Source organism: Protopterus annectens, chromosome 2.part1, assembly GCF_019279795.1.
Source record: "Protopterus annectens isolate FY-2018-M chromosome 2.part1, PAN1.0, whole genome shotgun sequence".
Lineage (NCBI taxonomy): Eukaryota > Metazoa > Chordata > Ceratodontiformes > Protopteridae > Protopterus > Protopterus annectens.
In genome coordinates, this window is record NC_056729.1 from 96,976,444 (window position 1) to 96,998,947 (window position 22,504).

Consider the following 22,504-nt stretch of genomic DNA (forward strand, 5'->3'; position numbering starts at 1 on the left):
ACAGCAACCGACATAGGACCCAAGACTTTGTTAATAAGGCCGACTGAGGGCTACTGCAAGCAGATAACCCAAATGTAATGACTGCAACAGTGAATACACTTCAACATCTACATTTATGGTAAGTGTACACTAGTGTAATGTACTTTATTCAGCTGTGTTATAAATGACTTCATTAAAGTAGTCTTAAACTTGACTATAACTGTATGAAATGTATTGCACACTTGAACCAAGAATGCTTACACTAAGTGGCCTGAAGATAATACATTTTCCAGTGTAAATGCATACAGATTTGTTTAAGAATATCCACTCAGTAAATCTAAATAGCCATAACACACAGTAGTCTCAGTAATGCACCTTATTTAAATTAAAATAATAAAGACGAGTCTAACACAGAGATGCCTAAATCAGATTAACACTAAAAGGCAATTCAGCTTTTATCATATATCTGATTGGTGTTGAAATGTTCTTATTTTAAAACACTTTCTATAGAAGTATTATTGTTTAACTTTGGTGCTATAGTTGCATTAGGTCAGCCAGCATAACTCTTCTTTTCCTCCAATGTGCTAATGCTCCTTGTCTATTATTGTATTGTGTAATTACAGGGAGCACAACTTTAAAAACCTATTTAAAATTCTGATTTACATACTCGTACATTATATTTGTATCCACTTATTATTTCTGACAGTGATTGCATATCCATTCCTTCAAATTCCTAACTGTATTACCCACACAAAAAGTATGGGCAATCCTCACATACAACATAATGTATAACATGCAGTATGGCAGTCATAATAACACACACACACACACACACACACACACACACACACACACACACACACACACACACACACACACACTCACCATGTCTCTCAACGTCTTCAGTTCGTGTTTGAATGATAGTATCCCACAATTCCATTGGAGAGGGTGGGGTTACATAGTTATGTATGCAAATTTCATGGTAATCAGTGTCCAGATTTTTGGCCAGTTGTGCCTACTTTTCACGGGCCTTTGTCCAGATTTTTTAATGTTTCCGGGTTGAGATGTATGTTCACCCGGATATCTCAAACTAACAGCGTGGTTTCTCCAATTCCTTTAATAGCCAGGCAACCAAGGCTTTCTTCTCCATTTGTTCCATACTTTTATTTTCTCATAAACGTTCTACTAGGAAACTCTACAGAAGTAAATGGAGAAGGTTTGTTTATTGGGCAAGACAGAATCAGACAGACCCCTTCTCAGCTCCAATTCATTCTGTTCTAGAATTTTTAGTGAGTTTGTTTAATGAGGGTGCTAGTGCATCAATTAACGTTCAACTTGCAGTAATCTCTAACTTTCATGTGGGATTTCAGAATTCTTTCCTGGCTTCCTCTAAACTGTGCAAAGCATTTTTGAAAGGTACTTTTCTGCTAAGACCCCTGTTTAAAGACCCCATGCCCCCATGGGGTTTAAATTTGGTACTTCCAAGTCTTAATGGACTCTTCCTTTGAACCTACAGATAAATGTGATCTTAAATGTTTGACCTGGAAAATTGTCATTATATTAGTAATTAAATCTGCTAGAAGAATTTCAGAACGTCAAGCATTATCTTCTAAGCCCACATGTTTGATTTTTCGTAAGGATAGGGTCACGTTGCGTACTTATGCTTCCTTCCTTCCTAAGGTGGTGTCAGAGTACAACATTAATCAATCCATTAAATTACCAGTATTTTCCCACAACATACAAGTAAAGGGGAATATGTGCTGCACTTACTGGATATTCCTAGACAATTATGTTTCTACCTAGACAGAACAAAAGAGACTAGAAAAATGGATCAGTTATTTGTTTCCTTTGCACATTATAAGTTAGGCGAATTGGTTACAAAGGTAACTCTAGCTAGATGGCTGACAAATTGCATCTCCTTTATCTATAACAATTTGAATCCCTCCTTACCAAAACCATTAAATCAAACAGATATATGGCAACTTCTGCTGTATTCCATTCTAGAGCTTCTATGGACGGTATATATGCAGCTGCAACTTCGTCAAATCCTCACACTTTTGTCACTCATTACAAACTCGATTTGGGTCTCCAGGGGAAGAGCAGCCTTTAGCTCAACCTTACTCAAGAATATCCTTCCTTAGAGTCCACCCAGAAATTTAGGTAGCTGGGGACTCTGTCCCATTAGTTGAGGAAAGGATGAAAATGGACAAAATCAGATAAAGACGTCATGTACTTACCATAACATTCCGTCTGTGTTGTCCATTTTCATTCTTCCTCAATTCCCCACCCACCACACCCTCATATTTCATAACTGACTTCTGGAGGAATGAGCTACTGTGGGACACTTATGTCCTTTTGTGTTGAACTACAGTTGTGGTACTTCTTTTATAGGCTTCCTGTCAAGCTGCAAACAAGATCTGAGGGATGTTAAGGGTGGTGCATTATGGGTAGGGAAGGAGCTTGAGAGTTCATTGGTGGCCACGAGCTAGTAAAATGGCAGAGTTGGATACAAGGATCAGATCCGATCTCATTAGTTGAGGAAAAATGAAAATGGACAACGCAGATGGAATATTATGGTAAGTACATAACTTCTTTTTAGCCATTTACCTTCTGAAATGCACACAGAGGGCATTTTTGAACACACCGAGCTCCTTTCTGAAACATATTGCTTGTGATTTTCTACAAATGCTAATTGCATCTAAAAAGCTAGAGAGGGATTTCAGTAAATCTTCAGGTAGTAATAGTACCTGGATCAAATAGCTGATGTTTTATAAATGTTCTCTGTCTGCTTCTTATTAAGAAAGTGTTTTAGAAGGTATCCATGAATATTGTAAGACCTCTTAGTACCCCAGGCATTGCAAGTAAGCAGTATATTGTTAGGGCGGTAAACTGGGCTACCAGGTATCCTGATGAGTTGCCTTCTTCCTCTACTGACACAGAAATAGTGGCAAATCCTCTGCTAGAAATATTCAGTAGGGTTGGTCTCCCATAGGAAATACTGATAGACTTCATATCAGATATGCAGGCATGTTTGTGGAAGTATTGTGGAGTGAATCAGTTAAAAATACCCCTTCCATCCAAAAACCAATGATGTTCAACAAACCCACCACCTTACTGGCATTTGGATAGTAGTGTCCTGCTACCCTTCTCTGGCAGTTTGTCAAAGCTCAAAGTGCATCCTACTGCTTGTCTGTGGGTGTGATGGACTATATCACCTGGCAGTACAAGGGCTGCCTTACACATCCGCAGACATGGCCCTTTCAGTTTTCTAGTGCAATAGTACGAGAAAAATCTGTTAGAAGATTGTTCCTTACTCTGGATCTCTTCAACTGCTGAGCGCAGATATGGAACCCTTTTGAGTTTTAATTCCTCCCTGTGCTTTTTTCCTCTCAGTGCTTGAATAGTGTATTCTGCTGCTTTGATTGCTTCTGTCTGATTGGGAAAATTGCATATGCTTGGGGTTTATTTTACCTATACTGTTTATTAAAAGCTTTATTTGAAAGTTTTAACATGGGAAATTTGCTGATTTAGCATTTTTTTCTTTGGGGTGTTATTTGAGGTGATTTAAGCAGGTTTACAACATTTAAACAGTTATTTCATTTAAAATCGCAATTTTGGAGCCGTTTTGGATGTTAAACATATCTGAAAAATATTTTTTTCATAAGTTCATGCTTTATTTCTTGTCTAATACTGTTTTACTCAGTTTAGAAACTATCATTTTTTATTAAAATCAGGGAACTTTTGTGATATATACTTTGTGCTTTGAATTGTATTACTGAAACTACTGTCATTTTACTCAGTACAGTACTCAGAATATTATTCCTGCAGAAACAGACTTTGGATTCCTATTTAGAGGGAGCATAGTGAAATTTGTCAAAATTTCTTTTTTTTTTTTTTTTTTTTTTTTTTTTTTGCTGGGCTAACTTTGCAGCTGTTACTTAGTATTGCTTTGACTGCTTTTTGTCCCCTGACTTAATGTATGGTAACCCCTCCACCACCACTACCACCATCTACCCCTTTTGCACCTAAAAAACACAGAAGTAAATCAATAGATATATCTCAGTCTATGGTTTGTGATTCTGCAGCAGCCTTGGGCAAGCGATTGGACCACTCGCCTTCTTTTGTTTCCAATTCACCTGATATGGTGTTAGTATCATGACTGTGCAACATGATGGTCAGATAGGTCCTTCAGGGGCTGTATCATTTTCTGTTTCAGGTACAGGGAGAACCAAACTCTTTAGGTGCAGTGGAAGTTGGATGCCGAATCTATTGCCAGTGTTGATACGTCTCTCACAGGGATTCTCCCACTAGTGTAGTACATGCATATGAAAGACAGAAGACTTACTTTATTGCAGGGCAACAGTCTGTGACTGTGTTTTCCCTTGAGCTGGTGGCTGTGGCTAGGTCTATTATTCATACTGTTAATTATAGGGTACAATCCTAGGTTATAAGTAATGGCCATGCTCCCATCCCCATTCATCCACCTAAGGATCCTGATTTTGAAGGGGATCTGGAATCTAAGGATTTCAATATGACAGATCTGACCATTCAGTTTCCTCTGAAGACAAACAGGTTCAGAAACCTGAATAGTTGTTTTAATTTTCCCAAATGCTGGATATATTTAAGGAGTTATTCAACTGGGAATAATCATTGGCTGCCCTGAGATCAACAGGGTATTTTATATTTTGGAGAATGAGTCCCTGTACATGATAACCTTCCCACCATTGAACCCAGCACTGGAGGATGCTTTTAAGAAAGCTTGTAGATGTCTTTCCATTTCACTGTTGCAGTATTAACATGAGGGATCCCCTGCCAAGGTCAGCCCGACGTCCGGCCAGTATACCAAAGAAAGGCTTTAAGTTGTTAATGATACACTGTATGTTACACACATGCTCCCTGCACAAGGCGTAGGGCATAAAAGTGATGTTCAGACATATCATCTTCAGAACTTCTTTGCTGCCAGTCTGCCATCTTTGATCATCGGTCTGATTGCTTGAGTCATTGCTGGTTTACCTAGCCATTTCAGATGAGTGCCCCATTGGGTCTTTTGCTTATCCTTCTTGTTTTTAGCTTTTGTGTTGTTGTGGAGTTTCATGTTATCCAGAAAGGGTAAATGCAAGTATGGGAAACAGATTCCCCATAAAGACCATCACAATCAGTGCTTGTTTTGTTTAGGTGCTTTCCATAACCATGTGTCCTGTACTATTTGTCAGGCTTTTGTTCCAAAGACCTTACATTGTCTTCTTTCCTCCCTAGCCATCTATCTTGAAAACCTGCATCTAAAGCTTTTAGCAAAAGATGCAATAGAAGGTGCTTCCCGGTCTGAGGGTCAGCTGTCTTCGAAGAAGGACAAAAAAGTCAGGTCAGATTCTTCAGCTGTGCCTTCTCCACTGGACGTCTCTCTTGAGGCTGGTGAAAGCCTGGATGATCACCCGGTTCCTGGGCTAGATTCCTGTGCTGAGAACAGCTCGAAGGCCGTCATGGGTCTGGCTTCTTGCAAGTCCTCGGAGGCCTTGCACAAGTCTGCTTCAGACTTTCAGGTGGAATAGTGGCTGACTATCAATGAAGGGCCTAGGGGGTTCCTCAGATACTTGTGAGGAAGGAAGTCCTAACAAGGACTAATGAGTGTAGGCTGACATTGGAGCCTTCTATGTTTCATAATGCATATGCCCCTTTAAAAAATAAGCAAAAGATGAAACATGTACCCTAGTTCTCTTGTAGTTCCTTCTTGGTCATCTTCCCTCTCAAGAGAACTACAAGAGAACTAGGGAACATGTTTCCTCTGAGGAAGAAGAGGATTCTGATGAGGAATCCCTGGCCTATTCTTCTCAGATTCCTTCCCCTTTGGATTATGGCTGTGAGGAAGAGGAATCTGCTAGTCCTGAATCTCCTTTAGAAGAGATTTCCTTTTGGGATACCATTTTGAGGATGATGGAATTCTTTAAATGGGATTATTCCCAACTGTATGAAGTGCTGAGAGGATATTATGAGCTCCTTCAAATGGAGTCTCATAGACCCTCTTCTATTCCTCCTGTTTTGGCTGCTTTATTGGATGCCTTTTCTTCTGTGTCTCAGGCCCCAAGCTCTCAACTCCCTGCTCCTAAAACAACTGATCAGTTTTATAAAGTGCCTGATGATTGCAAATTCCTTTCTAAGTGTCCATCTGCTGACCCTTCAGTGGTCTCTGTGACATCTGACAGGCCTTCTAAATTACTGCCTTCTACCAAACCTCTTCCTTCTGATAAGGACAGCAATACTATGGAAAGGCTGGGTAAAAAGGTTTATACTTGGCCACCCTAGCCTTTCTGGTCTCTTAATTGTCAGGCTCATATGACCAGATATGTTTTGGCTGTCCTTTCTCAGGCTTGCCAGGTTATTTCTAACTTTCCTGATTCTGAGGGTAAGACTTCTGCCTTGTCTCTGATAGGACTTCTTCCCAGGTAGCTCAACATTCTATTAAATGTAGTTATGATGCAGTAGATGCTTCTTCTAAGTCTGCTGTTTTCGGCTGTGTATTGAGGTATTCCTGGCTACAGCTTCAGCCTCTCCCTGATGATATTAAGGCTAAGTTGATGGATGCTCCTCTGGACAACAAGTTTTTGTTTGGTGCTGCTTCAGCTGATTTGTTCAAGTCCCTGCAGGAAAAAGGCAAAGAGTTACAGGACCTGAAACATATTTTTGTTTCCCCCGTGCCAAAGTTCCAGAGAAACTATCCCAATAAACTGGCCTTTGTTAGAAGGCAGTCTTGTCATCCTCCTCCTCCTAAAGGCAAGAAGAGTGGTAGTAGCACCCCCCACTAAGTCTACTAAGAACCTTCCTGCTCAGAAGCCTTCCTTTCCTAATAAACAGTGCTGTCTGACTACCTGATTCTTCCCAGCCACATTCCTCGTTCACACCATCTCTCTGTCTCTTCCTGTCTGGTAAAACATAACCCAGGATTCATGGGTTCTTTCCATCATTTGACAAGGTATTTCATAGTTTGGACATCTCTTTTCCCTTTCATGGGCATTCCTCAACCTTCTCAAGACCAACTGAGGCTTTTCCAAAGGTGCTTTAGTGTCTTATGACTCAAGGAACTATTCAAGAGGTTCCAGCAGCTCAAAGGAGGAAGGTGTTTTATTCCAGAATGTTTTTGGTCCCCAGGAAAGAGGGCATTTGGAGAACTAGTCCGGTTCTTTCTCACCTGAATACATTCCTGAAGGTTTCTTTCTTTCAAATGTTATCCCTTCAACCTCTGTTCCCTCTACTGCTTCCTCTGGCTTTTATAGTTTCATTGGATGTCAAGGATGCTTTTCTTCATATTCCTATTCATCCCCTTTTCAGGAAGTTTTTTATGTTTCTGTGTTGCTTCCTGGCATTTTCAGTTCTCTCCTTTGCCCTTTGGCCTCTTTACTGCCCCAAGGGTATTCACCAAATGCCTAACTCTTGAGGTTGCTTTTTGCAGGCTCAAGGGCATTTAGGTCTTTCCTTATTTAGACAGCTTGCTTATTCAAGCCTCCTCTCCAGAAATTCTTTTACAGCACCTGCAGTGAGTCATCACTTTGTTGCAAAGCCTGGGGTTCACTGTAAATTTTCAAAATTCCTTCCTGTCCCCATCCTGGAATCATTTTTTTTCTGGGATGCAGGGTCCAGACTATTCATATGCTAGCATTCCTGCCTCCTCCCAAGGCTTTGACTCTTTTTTCAGTCCCTTCTTCCTCTGGCTTTGATTTCAGCCAGGGAATTTATGAGGGTTCTGGGATTCATGGCATCCACCATCCCTATGCTTCCCTTCACTAAACTGCACATGAGAAAGCTTCAGTGGTATCTAAAGTCAGTTTGGCTTCAGCATTCTCATCCTCTAGAGTTTCCAATTCCTCTTCTTCCATGTCTCAAGTTGGAATTTCAGTGGTAGATTCACCAGCTGACTTTGAATGCAGAGCTTCCCTTTCAACCCCCACTTCCCTCTCAGGAGCTGTTCATAGAAGCCTCAGACGAGGATTGGGGGGGCTTCCTTCTGAAACCTAAAGGTGCAAGGTCTCTGGTGTCCTCAGCAGCTAAAGGAGCACATCAGTATCAATGAGATAAGAGCTGTTTTGTTGGCCCTAACTGCTTTCCATCCTCTATTTTCTCCAGGGCCCCTAAAGATCTTTACAGACAACACCACAGTAATGTGGTACACCAACAAACAAGGGGGATAAGGTCCTATCTTAGACTGGCACTCCAGGTTTAGAAGCTAGTGATTCAGTACCAAGTGACACTTCATGTGGTATACATTCCTTCAAGTCAGAAGTTTGTGTCACACTCCCTGAGCAAGTCCATAATAGTCTCACTAGTGGATGCTTCACAGGGATGTGTTTCTGGACATTATCCACCAGTAGAGTATTTCTCAAGTAGACCTGTTTACCTCCCCTCTGAACAGGCAACTTCCTCAATTTTGTGCCAAGATTTGTTGTCATGTGGCCTGGATGGAGGATGCCCTATCATTTTCATGGAAGGGGATGTTTCTTTATGCCTTCTGCCTTCTTCCTCTCATTCTGAAAGTCCTGTGCAAGATAAAACAGGATGCTCCCAAAATGTTGCTGGTGAATCCCTTTTGGCCCAGACAGCATTGGTTCCCTCCTGTTTTGCATTTAGCCAAGGGCAGTCATCACAAGTTACCTCACTGGGTGGATCTCCTCACATAAGACAAGGGATCTCTCATCTATCCTCACCTGTCCACTCTTCAACTGACAGTGTGGGTGATAGGATTTTGATTCCCTATAGGCATCTTTTTTTCTGAAGACGTGCTTCAGGTTTTGCAGGAGGCCAACAAACCCACTGCTAGGAAATCTTGCTTGCCCAAATGGAAGAGGTTTTCTGTTTGGTGTCTTTCTCTTATAACCTGGACCCAGCTACTGTGGATGTTCCTTTTGGTTCTCTCTTATTTGCATGAATTGTTCAATGCTGGGTTGGCATATTTTTCTAATAAAGCCCACCTGTCAGCTATTTCAGCTTGTCTGCCTTAAGGTCCTCCTTTGGCCTCTAGGTTCAAGACCAAACAGTTTCTCAAAGGCATCCTTCATATTAGACCTCCCAGGAAGCCTGTTTCTCCTTCCTAGGATCTTAATTTTTGTTTGGAGAACTCGACTCTGGCTCCTTTTGAGCCTACAGATTCAGCTTCCTTATAGCATTGTTCTTGGAAGACTGTACTTTTGTTGGCGTTTACTTCTGTCAGATGTGTGTCTGAGCTGCAAGGCCTTATGGCTTTTCATCCTTTTCTAGTTTTTCATAAGGACAGAATGTCTCGTTGTACCAATCCTCCTTTTTATGCCTAAGGTGGTGAATGAGTTGTCTCTTAATCAGTCTGTCTATTTATTGGCATTTGTTTACCAGGAAAGTCCACTGGGCCAAGAAGAGCCCATTTTCAGTGGAAGCCCGGGGAGAAGAGTTCCACATAAAACACAAATAGGATATGTAGTACATCACAAGGCACACATTTTGAGTATATACAGCACAAATAGAGAAAAAAAATTGTAAAACAGTAGTACATTTAGAATATATACAAACACTTGTTACACACTTAAAAAAACTAAGTACAACGTAGTACAGCTATAGTTGACATAATAGTATGGGTGAATATAAAAAGCTTATGTACACACACACTTGATACATACATAAACTAATTGCAATGTAGTACAACTATAGTTGATTTAGTATGGGTGAATGTGAAATGCTTATATACACACACTTGATACAAACATAATAAACTAATTACAGTGTAGTACAACTGTAGCTGACATAGTAGTATGGGTGAATATAAAATGCTTATATGCACACACGTGATATACACTTAAAACTAATTACAATGTTGTACAGCTGTAGTTGACGTAGTAATATGGGTGAATATAAAATGCTTATGTACACACATTTGATATACACACTAAACTAATTACAATTTAGTACAACTGTAGTTGACATGTTGGTATGGATGAATATAAAATGCTTATCCTTCAGATGATGGCTGAGGTTTAGAGCTGGGGAGGACATTAAGAGGCTATAGCAGTGATGTTGCAGCAGTTATAGTATATGAGAGGAAATGTGTGGGAGAATAGGAAATGGAACATGTAAGAAGTTGTGAGTGACAACAGTAAAGGTAGGAAGGGTAGGAGTAATAGAGATGGAAATCTGAAGAGAAGGTAATTTAGTATTAGTGTTACTATAAGTATTAATATTAATGTTAGTATTAGTGTCAGTCTATGCATTTGCCCACTTTCTTTCCTTCTTCGCAATCTGCTAGTGAGAAGGTGTTGCACACTTTGGATGTGCATAGACAACTCAGATTGTATTTAGACAAAACTAAAGCTTTTCTAAAATGTGATCAGCTTTTTGTTTGTTTTCATCCTAGATCATTAGGTTTGGCTGTTTCCAAGCAGACTATTTCCTCTTGGATTTCTAAAGCCATTTCTTTTTGTTTTTCTTATCATGGTAAGATCCTTCCTTCTATGGTCAAGGCTCATTCTACTAAGGCTGTGGCTTCTTCTGGTGCTTTTTTCAGGGATTTGGATACTAATTCTATCCTTGAGGCAACTATACCTGGTCTTCGGTGCATACCTATACCAAACTTTACAAGTTGGATGTCGTATCCAGGGCCAGAGGTGGTTTTGCTAGGGCCATTTTGTTATGGTAAGATTTTACACAACTGTACTTTCTCCTCTGCTGAATGAGTCTCTGCGTAAAAAAATGTTTAAGAAATTCAGGGGCTGCTTGGCCATGCCTGTCCTCCAAGCTCCTTGGCTGCAGACCCTGCTTCTGTGTTCCCAGTGACCTCTTCCAATAAAAAGGTTATGTCTTCATCAAGTTCAGTTCCTCAAGACAAGCTAGGCAAGCGGTTAGAATCTCTGGGAAAGAAGCTAGTGCAGTCCAGCCCATTGTAGTTTTTAAAGTGTTTAACTACTAGGGTTTTATGTGGAAGTTTGTGTTGGGGTGTATGTCTAGTTTAGACGAGTTTGCTGCATTGTTACCTGCTGAGCAGAAGTGTCTAAACATGTGTTAAAGAGTGCCTTGGAAGGGACAAATACTGTCTCTAGAAATGCAGCCTTGGTTGTGATAAGGAGGTATACTTGGTTGCACAGCCAAAACTTTTCTGTTAAGTAAAAAAAAATGAGATTATGAATGCTCCTTGATTCTTATTATGTGTTTAGTACAGTAGCTAAACAGATCCTTAAATACTTGGATGACAGAGGTAAACTGCTACAAGGGGTGTCAAAAATGTACCATGTTCACAAGTCCCCCGTCCCCCCCCCGTGACCGAACAAACAGAAGTCGCAACAAAACAAAAAAAAAACAAGGCGCCAAAAGGAAAAGCAAGAAGAGAATTTTGCCAAACCTAACAAGAGGGGATCCTTTCACAAAAAATAACCCCCCTTCCAACCACTAACTATGTTAAGGCTCAGCACCCATCTTCTCCAAGTTTCCCTCCAGATGCCCTATCTCAAAATGTAGCTCTCAGTAAGGTGGCCTGGCTTTCAGTGGTTTCTGGCAAGTGAATGTGCAACATCATTGGCAGAGGTTTCAGGTGGCAGTGGTAGGAACATACACCTCTGTTCGGGGGGTGTTCCCTCACTCACAGGACCAAACTTTGTTTTCCCTCCTATATTCCTGCATATGCTAGACTTTGGGGTCATAGAGCCAATCCCTGTTTCAGAGAGAGGGAAAAGTTTCTACTCCAGAACTTTCCTGATCCTCAAAGAGAGTTGTTGTGGATACCAGTGCTGGACCTGTCCTGACTGAATACCTTTGTCAAGGTCTTCAAAATGCTCACCCTGCAAACGGTGTATCCTCTTCTGCTGGACCTCTGCTTAATGGCAACCCTGGAATTGAAGGATGTGTATCATATCCCCATTGCTCATCACTTCAGGAGATATCTGAGATCTATAGTGTCTGGTTTGTATTTTCAGTTTTCTGCATTGCCCTTAGGGCTATCCACTGCACTTTGAGTGTTTATGAAATGCCTTGATCCTGTACTGTCTCACTGCTAGACTCTTGGCGTTTACATTTTCCTTACTTAGACAACTTGTTGATTGGTGCAGTCTGTTTCCAGGTGTTTGGAATCACTAGAGAAGGTCTCAACCTTACTGTCCTGGCTATGGCTCAAGTTGAACCTTTGGAAGTCATGCCGGACACCATCAGAAAAACTCGTCTTTCTGGGGTGCTTAATCAACAATGAAGAAAGAATGTTTTTTTTTTTCCTGAAATCAAAGTCCTATCCTAACAGATGTTTCAGGAATTTTCCAACAAGATCGTCATGTTGGCAAGAGAATTCCTAAACATTTTAGGACTGGTAGCGTCAGTGATTCCCATGATACCACTGGCATGTCTGTACATGAGAAAAATTCAATTGTATGTACAAAATTGTTGGACTCAGCACTTACATTCACAGGAATCACAGTTGTAGTGCTGGACTTCATCAAATGAGAGTTACGGTGATGACCACAATTGAGTATTAATCCAGGACTTCCCTTCTTCCTACCTGTTCTAGAAAAGTCTGTCTAGACAGATTTGTCTGACTTCACATTGGGAGCTGTGTCATTAGTACTGCAAGTGCAGGCCACCTGGAGGTCCAGCGATGCATGGAAGCACATAAGTATCAAGGAAATGGTGGTGATCCATGTCCTGAAAGTCCTTCCCATCTGTAGACTCCGGGTCCTCCTCTTGTTGTTACAGACCACACCACAGTAATGTGGTACCTCAGAAAACAAGGGGGTACAAGATCATACCCTCCATGCCAGTTGGCAGTGAAAGCCTGGGAACTGATTTTACAGCATTCTGTGATTCTACAGACATCATACATCTCGTAAGAGCAAAATGTTGTGACGGAGTAGGCATATCCTGGGCAGACCCACATAAGTGGCAGCTCAAGGCAGTTTTGTTCCAAGATCTAGTCCACATGTGGGGAACACCTCAAATAGATCTGTTCACCTCCTTTCAAAACAGACAGCTGGAGAAATTTTTTTCCAGATATCCTTGCAGGCATGTTTGGAGGGCAGACTCATTCTCATTCCCTTGGACGGTGGTCTTGTATTTGTTTCCACCCTTTGCACTGATTCACAAGAAAGTTCTGAAAATTCAGAAGGTGATGCCAAAGATCATTGTGGTGACCCCTATTGGCCGAGGCAGTCTTGGATCTCCCTTTTAATGGCATTGGCTAAAGGCAATTGCCACATACTTCCTCACACTCTGGATTGATCACACAGTCTCAGGGGAGACTGGTGCACTCCAGTTTGGAGCAGCTACAACTGACAGCCTGGATGATTCAGTCTTGACTCGTTTTAGGTACTGGTTTCATGGGGATGTGCAGCAGGTATTAAAGGCGGCCAGAAACCTGCTACTAGAAAAATCTTATATTTACAAATGGATGAGGTTTTCTAAGTGGTGCTGAAATGGGAACAGATGGTCCCTTGTGGTTAACTTTCGTCTGGTTTTGAAATATTTGAGTGAAGTACTTAAGGATGGCTTGGCATATGAGTCCATTAAGGTGCATTTAACAGCTATTTCTGCTTGTCTTCCATTGGCTCCCCCTCTTTCTTCTTCTCTTTTGGTAAAACGGTTCATGAAAGGAGTATTGCATAATAGAATCCTTCACAAGCAAATTCTGCCTTTATGGAATCTTAAGTCCTGGAAAAAAATTGACCTTACCGCTTTTTGTATCTGCTGCCCAGGCTGATCGGAAGCCCTTAACGTGGAAAAACTGTTTTGCTCTAACATCTACTAGGTGAGTTTCTGATTTGCAAGCTCTCATGGTCGTATAACCTTACCTTATTTTCAACAGGGATAAGGTTGTGTTACACACTAATCCCTCTTTCATGTTGAAAGTGGTCTCAGAATTTAATTTTGTCAGTCTATTAACCTCCCTGTCTTCTTCCCAGAATGTAAGAATAACCTTGGATATGCACCGGCAACTCAGGTACTACCTTGAGAGAACAAAATCTTTCAGAAAAACTGAAAGGATTTTTATTTCCCACACAGGTAAAAAGCAGGGTCAGCCTATCTCTAAGCAAACTATTTCATGTTGGTTGTCCTCTGGTATTTTTCTTTTTTTCTGCTATACCCACCATGGCAAGGTAAAGGCACATTCCACTAGGACCTTTTCTTCTTCATTTGCATATTTGAAAGGAGAGGACTTGAAGTATCTAGAGGCAGCAGCTTGGTCCTCTGTCCATACCTTTGTGAAGCACTACAAGTTAGATGGCTTTTCTAGATACAGAACAGGCTTCACTAGGACCATTCTGCAGGGACTCCTGTACCTTTATCCTTTCTTCTCCTCCCTGGTTGGGTAAGTTTTGGGAGTCTACCCAAATGCCAGTAAGACGGTGTGTTTGTTGAACAAGGTATAGTTGCACAAGTCCTACTTACTTAGAACACACTGCCTTACTAGTAATACTCACCTACCATCTCCCTTTTTGGATGTACATACTTTGGTGTTCGGATTGTCACTGAGCCCTGCTCCATGGCCTTTATTGTGTGTGTGTGTGTGTGTGTGTGTGTGTGTGTGTGTGTGTCTGTGTGTGTGTGTGTGTGTGTGTGTGTGTGTGTGTGTCTGTGTGTGCACGCATGCATGTGTGTTTGGGTTTTGGCTTGGGATAGTAGCTTGCATTTCCAGCTTTTGTTCCTGCTGGACCCTAGAATACAGAAAGGGTCCTGTCTGTGGGTATGTAAGGCAGTCCCAGTACTGCTAGGTGATTGGCCTATAACACCTACAGACCGGCAATGGGAGGGGCTGTTAAGCATTGGTAGACTGTCAGAGAAGAGTAGCAGGGCACTTTTTCCTTAATGCCAGTAAGGCAGTTTGTTCTACAAACATCTACTGCTATTAGGTAAGTAGGACTTGCGCAACTGTACTTTTTAGTGAAGACATTTAACTCTACTCTTAACCATAATCTTAACACCATGGCTTTGCAGGCTAGTTTAAGCAAAAGTAGATCGAGCCCTTGATGCATCTCTGTTTTGCATAAGTGAGGTGACCAAGCATCTACAGGGTTTTGCCATTTGAGATACTTTATGGTCACAGAGGTAGTGAAGAGCCCTGACTTAATTTATGACTGGGAGGTTGAATGTGATTCTGCTCAAGGAATCAGTTGTAGAGTATACGATGACTTTCAGTACTAAGCTTTGGGAGTTAATGTGGTTGACTGGAGGACTGTCGCATGTGTCATGTATCAAATGAGACACTGAGGCACTGTGATGGGTTCAAGTTGTTTATTGTATGTTAACACATCAGAAGCTCTAACTAGAACCTATTTTTAAGCTAACTGACTGACTCATTACTTCAAACATACTCGCATGTACCTACATTCACTCTGACTGACTATACAAAAATAGCACTGATCTTGCATGAGCTCATTAACTTCTATACACGTGCTATCTAGCCACAGTGGCTGACTAGGTGCAGTACATACAATGATCTACATCTTCCCTCTTTGATTTTTTTCGACATGCAGTAGGAGAACAGGATATTTTTAACAAGCTGGGTACCAAATCAACATATAACAACAAATGAATTAAAGTTCAAGTCGCTGTGTATCTTGAAATGTGTTTGGAAATTCTACCCAATCTGGTCACATAAAAACTTTCACTGGGTTTAGCAACAGGGACAGTCTCTGGATTCTTTTACAGTTGGAACTTTAGGAAATGCATCAGGATTACTTGACGAAAATACACTTTCCTCTGGAATTTGAACAAGTGTAGAGCCACTCTGAGAAATAAAGTCTCTGGCACAGGCAATCTACTGCATCACTGATTCGGAGACTGGTAATATGTGTCTTTGATTCCTTCTGAAATCCATTCTGTCAGATTATATGATGTAAGATCTCAGTTCTTCGCAAAGGTTTTTGATGATACTCAGTCATATCCTTTAGATGTTTGCATTCTCACAGATTCTCCTTGTCTTAATGGTCTAAGAGGTTTGCTGGACTTATCGTAGTACAACTTTTGTGACTTGACATTTTCTCGAAAGTTGAGCCTTGACCATTCTGTTGTTCTTTACATTTAGTACTAACAACTGTTTACTGAGTGGTAGAGTTGTTCTTGTCTGTCTGGACCAGGATTGCCATGCATACCTATTTGAGCGGGACTGTCCCAAGATCAGCAGACCAATCCCAAGTCCCGCACTTCCTGTTACAATCTCGGCAAAAGAGGCTCCGCTTTGTGATTTTTGATCGGCTCATATGCAGGCATACAGGCCAATCATAAATCGCAAAGTGGAGCCACTTCTGTCCTATGCGAAACAGTGGGCTGTTCCGCATTGAACAGAAGAGACTCTGCTGTGCGATTTTTGATTGGTTCATACGAACCAATCAAAGAAGCCACTTTTGTGTATTGTGGAACAGCAGGCAGTTCTGCATGGAAGGCTTTTTTTATTTTTTTTTTTTTGTCTTCACTTCACTTAGTATGAAACACTTTTTTGTCCCTACTTGTCCAGTTGCAAATCTGGTCTGGACATTAATCTCTGAGCAGGTGAACCAAGCAAGTTATCTCGAGGAATGTTTCTGAGATTGAGTAAGTTATGAAAAACATCAGTACTGTCTCTCTTGGATTTGTCCAAGAAATGTTTTGCACTTTGAACTGCATGCTCAGCTAATCTGTTGGACTGTGGATATTCAGGACTGCCAGTAACATGGACAAAGTCCCAAGACTTGGCAAATTTCTTGAACTGCTGACTTGTAAACTGTGCGCCATTTTCAGAAATTACTTTGTTCGGACTACCATGGGCAGAAAAATGTCTCTTCAGTTTCGTAATGACAGTGCTGGATGTTAAGTTAGGAAGAAGGTCACTTTCAAATCAATTTGAGTAAGAGCCCACTAACACGAAGTAATGCTGACCATTCCATTCGAAAATATCAGTTGCAGCCATAGACCATGGTAATTCATGAATCTGGTTTAGGCGAAGTGTTTTTTTTTGTTGGTGCGATTTAGTACTATTGCAAATTGAACATGCTAGAGTTTGATGTGTCATCGTCTGGAACTGGCATCTCAAGAATTGCTGTCTGCTTAGACGGTTCTGGTTGTAAGCCAGAACTGGTAACAAATGACCCACATAAGTAACTTCTTTCAGTTTGAATTTACATTTCTTTGGATTGTTTGATTTACTTCATGTGCATGGTCTAGAACCTTCCTGAGATTTCTATCATGTTCGTCTTTACCATTGCCTCTACAATAATGTCGTCTACTATAGCAGTACATGGATAAACCTAAAAAAAAAATTGTTCAATCGCACATTGAAATACTTTACTGGCAGACTTTATCCCAAATGGCATTCTCAAGAATCTGCATCTTACAAATAGTTTGCTGAAAGTGGTTAACAATGAAGATTCATGAGCCACCAAAATTTGCCAAAAGGAACTTTTTGCATCTAAGACTGAAAGAACAGTGGCATTTGGCATGAGAGCGGCAACTTATTCTACTGTATGCATCGGATGATGAGGATGCTTAAGTGCTTTGTTTATGCCTTTTGAATCCATACATATTTGAATATCATCTAAGCTTTTCTTGTGAGCTATGACCATGGAGGGTACCCATTCATTTGATTCTTTTACTGGAGTAAAGACACCTAATTTCACCATTTTGTCAAGCTCTGCTTTTACTTTGCTGTGCATTGCTACCGGAATCTTCCTTGCTGGTTTGACTTTGACAGCTGGGCTAAGTTCATGGTTTAACTTCATGAAATATGTGACTGGAAGTTTGCCAAGCTCATCTGTGAAAATATCAGTATATTCACAAAAAATATTCTGTGTAAAACTATCGTGATTGTTCAGATTTATATGGTGGACCTCTTTATTAAATGAAATCAGTCCCATTCTCAAACTGTCTTTGAGGCCTGACAGTGACTGCACACGTCTTTTGATTACATAAAACTGCAAGTCATAGCTGTTCCCAGTAGAATGGCATGTGAGAACTATTGCGCCATCAGTTTGAATCTCTTCACCACCATAAGCAACTAGTTTTGCACACTTTGCTGAATCAAGATTCTCACCAGCTCTTACTTTGGCAAACATTTGTGCTGATATAACATTGCACTTGGCTCCAGCATCTGCCTTTAGCTCTACAGGTTTCCCATTAATCTGAACAGTACAAAATATTTCACTTTTTGCTGCCAACTGATAATCTACTGTGTTAACAGTTTCATCACTCTCAGAGATACTATCAACATAGAAAGTTTGCTCAGCTCTCTCTCTGATCTGCTTGCTTCTTCAGATGCTCTCTTTTTTAATAAAAGTGTGTGCCAGTTTAGACTTGCAAAGCCTTTTGAAATGATTCCACTTTTTACATTTATGACACTGCTGACCCAAAGCTAAGCACTTGTCTTGTGTAGGCTCAGGACTGCCTCCACAATTATGGCAATTAATAATTAGGTTGGGTGTTGTGGCCCCATTCGGTTTATATTTCTTTTCATCTTAGCTTTATGTTGTACACTAATATCAACATTCTCTCTGGCAGAACTGCATGCACGTTTTTTTTATTCGTAAGCATATTTGTGTGCTTTTCTGTAAGCTCATATATTTGACAAATCTCAATAGCTTTGCTCAGTGTTAATCACAGTCTTGAAGCAAAATCTTTCTCACTGCATCATTATTAACACCACACACAAGCCTGTCTTTTATCAGCTCATCTCTCAGATCAAAAAATCTACACATTTTTGCTTTATTTCTTAAGTCAGTAATGTATGCTGCTATAATTTCACCAGGCTTTTGATTTCTTGTGTAAAACATGTGCCTTTCCATTGCAATATTCATTTAAGTGTTACACATTTCTCTAAATGTATGTTTTAAGCACTTAGGGTCTTATGCGTTTCGGCCTCTTTCACAATATGGCGGTTCTCCCCCTCCCCTGCATACATGGCAGGTGCATGTACAAATGATCGTTCCCTCTCAGTGGCTTCCAAACTAGCTAAATTAAGAAGTATGAATATTCTTGTACATGTGTCTTTATCAGGAAAATGCAGTCTGTATGAAAATATCATATTCTTGCTCAGACACTCGCCAATTCTCAGCAATATTGTTATCAAACACCAGTGGTCCAGGTCTGCAAAAACACTTGTGTCATAGACCAGATACTTCTAATTATGCTTAAATGCACAACAATTTCTCTGAAAAGGCTTCACTTTAACTCTGCAAACACTGTGAACACTCCAGACACTCCATATACTTTGAAAAGTTTCAGTTAAAGGAAAAAAGTAGTGCATTGCGTTTCTTACATTTTAACACTTCGGAAATTATTTTGAACACTTTTGTATTTAATTAGAATACTTTTATCAGTATGTTGCAATTTCGGACATTTTGTTTATCAAGGTAATTATTTTGAGCATTTTGAGTGCTTTGCCACTTACTCGGTGACTGAAAAATCATTTAGAAGAGTTTAGTAACCTTTAAATAACCACTGACCTGTTTGTGAGTTGGCTGCTGTATATTTCTCCACTAACTGCGTGCCTCATGGTTTGCAAGTTGCTTCAACTTTGGATCCCATTCTGACACCATGTCGCATGTCTCGTGTATCAAAAGACACTGAGGTACTGTGATGGGTTCAAGTTATTTATTGTATGTAAATACATCAGGAGCTGTAACTAGAACAAGCTAACTGACTGATTCATTACTTCAAACACACTCGCGTGCATCTCCATTTATGTCTGCATTCACTCTGACTACACAAAATGGCACTGAACTTTCACGTGCTCAGTAACTTATATGCGGAAGGTATCTAGCTACAGTGGCTAACTGGGTACAATACACACAATGATCTACAAGCACCACCTAGCATAAGCACACTGTGTTGAAGGTGAAGACAGTGCTCTCCTTTCAAGCCTTCCAGGAGTCCCTGTCTTCAGGACTTATGTCCATACAGACAAGCAGCATTTCAGTTGTACAATGTATCAGTAAATGGAAGGAACTTGATCCTTTCCTTTGTGTTAGGAAACAGGAAGGTCTTGACTTGGGCCATTGTGACAGAGTACTTTATAGTGGTAGTCAGCAGTCCCAGGAAGTTCAGTCTCTTAGTAGACTTTTAATACCCACTGTATGTTAATGCAGAGAGCATCTCATTTCCTCATGTATTGTAGTTCTTGGTTTCTTTATACATGGCTGGCGTAGTCAGCTGTCTGATTATACTTTTGGCAGTATCAGTCCATTTGACTTTGGAACTTGCTTTATCTACAAACGGTGCTGTTAAAACTGGTACTAAGGTGTCTCTTGTATGTAAAAACCTCCTAGACATTTAGCTTAAGAGTGACACCTTAATTGTTCTGATGGAGGACATTGCCTGCATTAAATCGGTCAGTTTCACCAGCCTGAAATTTCTGTCATGGAAGATTATTTGTAGTGATTTCTTCTTTCTTCCATATTAATAAATGTTGAATTACAGGCCATAATATATAATGAATGCTATGGTGTTTGCCACAAGGAAAGGGTGTCTTTAGGAATAATCCCTACTTTCTACCTTATGTGGTCTCTAAACTACCATGAATTATCCTGACAGTCTAAGTAACCTAGGTGCTTACATTTTTCTGTCCCAAACAGAAAAACAAAAGAACAAAGGGAAAACGTTTGCATTCCACTGATGATTACTCACATGGTTCTGAACTGTAATGTAGATGGAAGACCATTTCCTTGTAGTTACCTGATTGTCTTGTTTTCTGCTTTTGTACAGTGCAACAAGACATTGTCTAAAGATGTTGAAACTTTGCCATGCCAGTTTGGCAACTACCACTGCAACTTTTTTTCAGGAATGTATTTCTGTAAGGTTTTGCCATATAGTCACCTGCCTAAACATTTTCAAAGCATTGTATATTAGATAACCAATTCTGAAGTAAAACCGACTTTGCTATTACAGTGCTTCGTGGAATGCTGTAAGTCATCTCCCTTATGGAACATGCAGGCTGTGCTGCTTTATCTCTCATGCATACACTGAAGTGTGATCCTTATGATGTACATGGATAGTGTATCATAATAACAGTAAATATCTGACTAACAGAATCATTGCTGCAGGGTAGAATCCCTCCCACCTACCTCCCAGTGCTATCTGCATATTTTATTGGTAATCGCTGTATATGTTACTGGACCTGTTTCATAGTCTCCCTGTACTTTTATAAATAATAAGGTTAACCATACATACAGTTTGAGTTTTATATTCTTTTGTATAAGTAGTCAAGTATTGTGTGTTTCATATAATTTGCATAGTTTAATTGGATTATTTTACATTGTCTGTATGTCTACTTTGTGCTTCTATTTTTCTGGATTCTTTTTCCTATCTTTGGTGGAGTTTCAGGGCAGAAAAAGTATGTGAACAAGTGGGTTGTTCTGTATTATAACTTGCGCTATAATGAGTACTGCTTAAAGCTTCAAATTTGCATACTAGAGGATATGCAACATGTAAAAAAAATCCAGCTAGGACTGCTGGATGCCTCTGTCAGACTTTCCAAGGAAACAATGATTCCTGCAGCAATAGTCCTATTATTTGTACAGCCACTGTTATGATGAACAATACATACAATTTTATTTCCTGTTGTTGCACTGTCAAATATAGTGAAAAAATTAGATGTTTAATCAACATTAAAACTGAGTTTGATTTTTTTCCCCTTTTTTATAGCAAATAGATGCTTGCACTTCATAAAATCAACATGGAAAAGATCTCCTTCAGCTTCAGTGTGTCTTGTAAGATGGAACTCCTTAGCAGTACCTCGGATCACAACGCACTACACAATTTATCCTCGCGACAAAGACCCCAGGTGGGAAGGTAAAGGAGTAAATCTTCAGCTTTCAAGTCATGATGTTATGGTAAACATTTGGAAAGGTGGCTTTTAAAATCAGATTATGTATTTATTTATTTATTTATTTATATTTGTTGACCTGGAGAGTCCGACTGGACGTAGGTCCATTTTCAGCGGAGGTCCAGGGAGAAAAGCTTCACAGTTAAAATAAACAGGCAGTAGTTACATTGGATTACCTAGCGATTAACAATTTAACATAGCAATTACTTACAACATATTTACAGATGAAGAACATAGTACATCAGTAGACAACTAGAATCTTTATCTGTGAAGTACATAACAGACATTAACAAATGTTACAATAAGAAGTTCCTGCTCTATAATAAGTACTAGGCTTATGAGCATCTGAGCTTGCTATAATTAAGGTAGTTAGTGGGGTGGAAAGAAAAGTAGTGGTTAGATGGGGTGGGTGATATTAGAGTGGGAGTTGCAAGGGCATAGTCAACATGTTTTTAGGTGCGCTTTTAGTAAAGTTTTGAAGTGGGTGCATGATGGTACGGAGGTAATTGTGGGTGAGAGGGAGTTCCATAATTTGGCTATGGTGCAAGAGAATAGTGCTTCACCAGCAGAGTTATTGGCTTTAGTGATCTGCAAGTGATTTTTGTTGCTGGATCTTAGTGGTCTGGTGGTGCAATAGGGTTGGAGTTGATTCTGGAGGGATGGGACATTTAGTGGATGATTTACTAGTTTGTGGGCGAGTGAGAGTTGATACCATTGAAGGAGGTGAGAGAGTTCAAGCCAGCCCAGTTC

At 40.2% G+C, this 22,504-nt stretch overlaps 1 protein-coding gene across 1 annotated transcript in view; it reads left to right on the forward strand.

Annotated features, from left to right (window-relative positions):
* Positions 1-22,504, forward strand: part of ETFDH (electron transfer flavoprotein dehydrogenase) — a 1,111,536-nt gene that overhangs the window by 68,224 nt on the left and 1,020,808 nt on the right. The window contains exon 2 of the mRNA XM_044062047.1: positions 21,574-21,720. Within this exon, the coding sequence (XP_043917982.1) occupies positions 21,574-21,720 (147 nt within the window). The remainder of the gene's footprint in view (positions 1-21,573; positions 21,721-22,504) is intronic.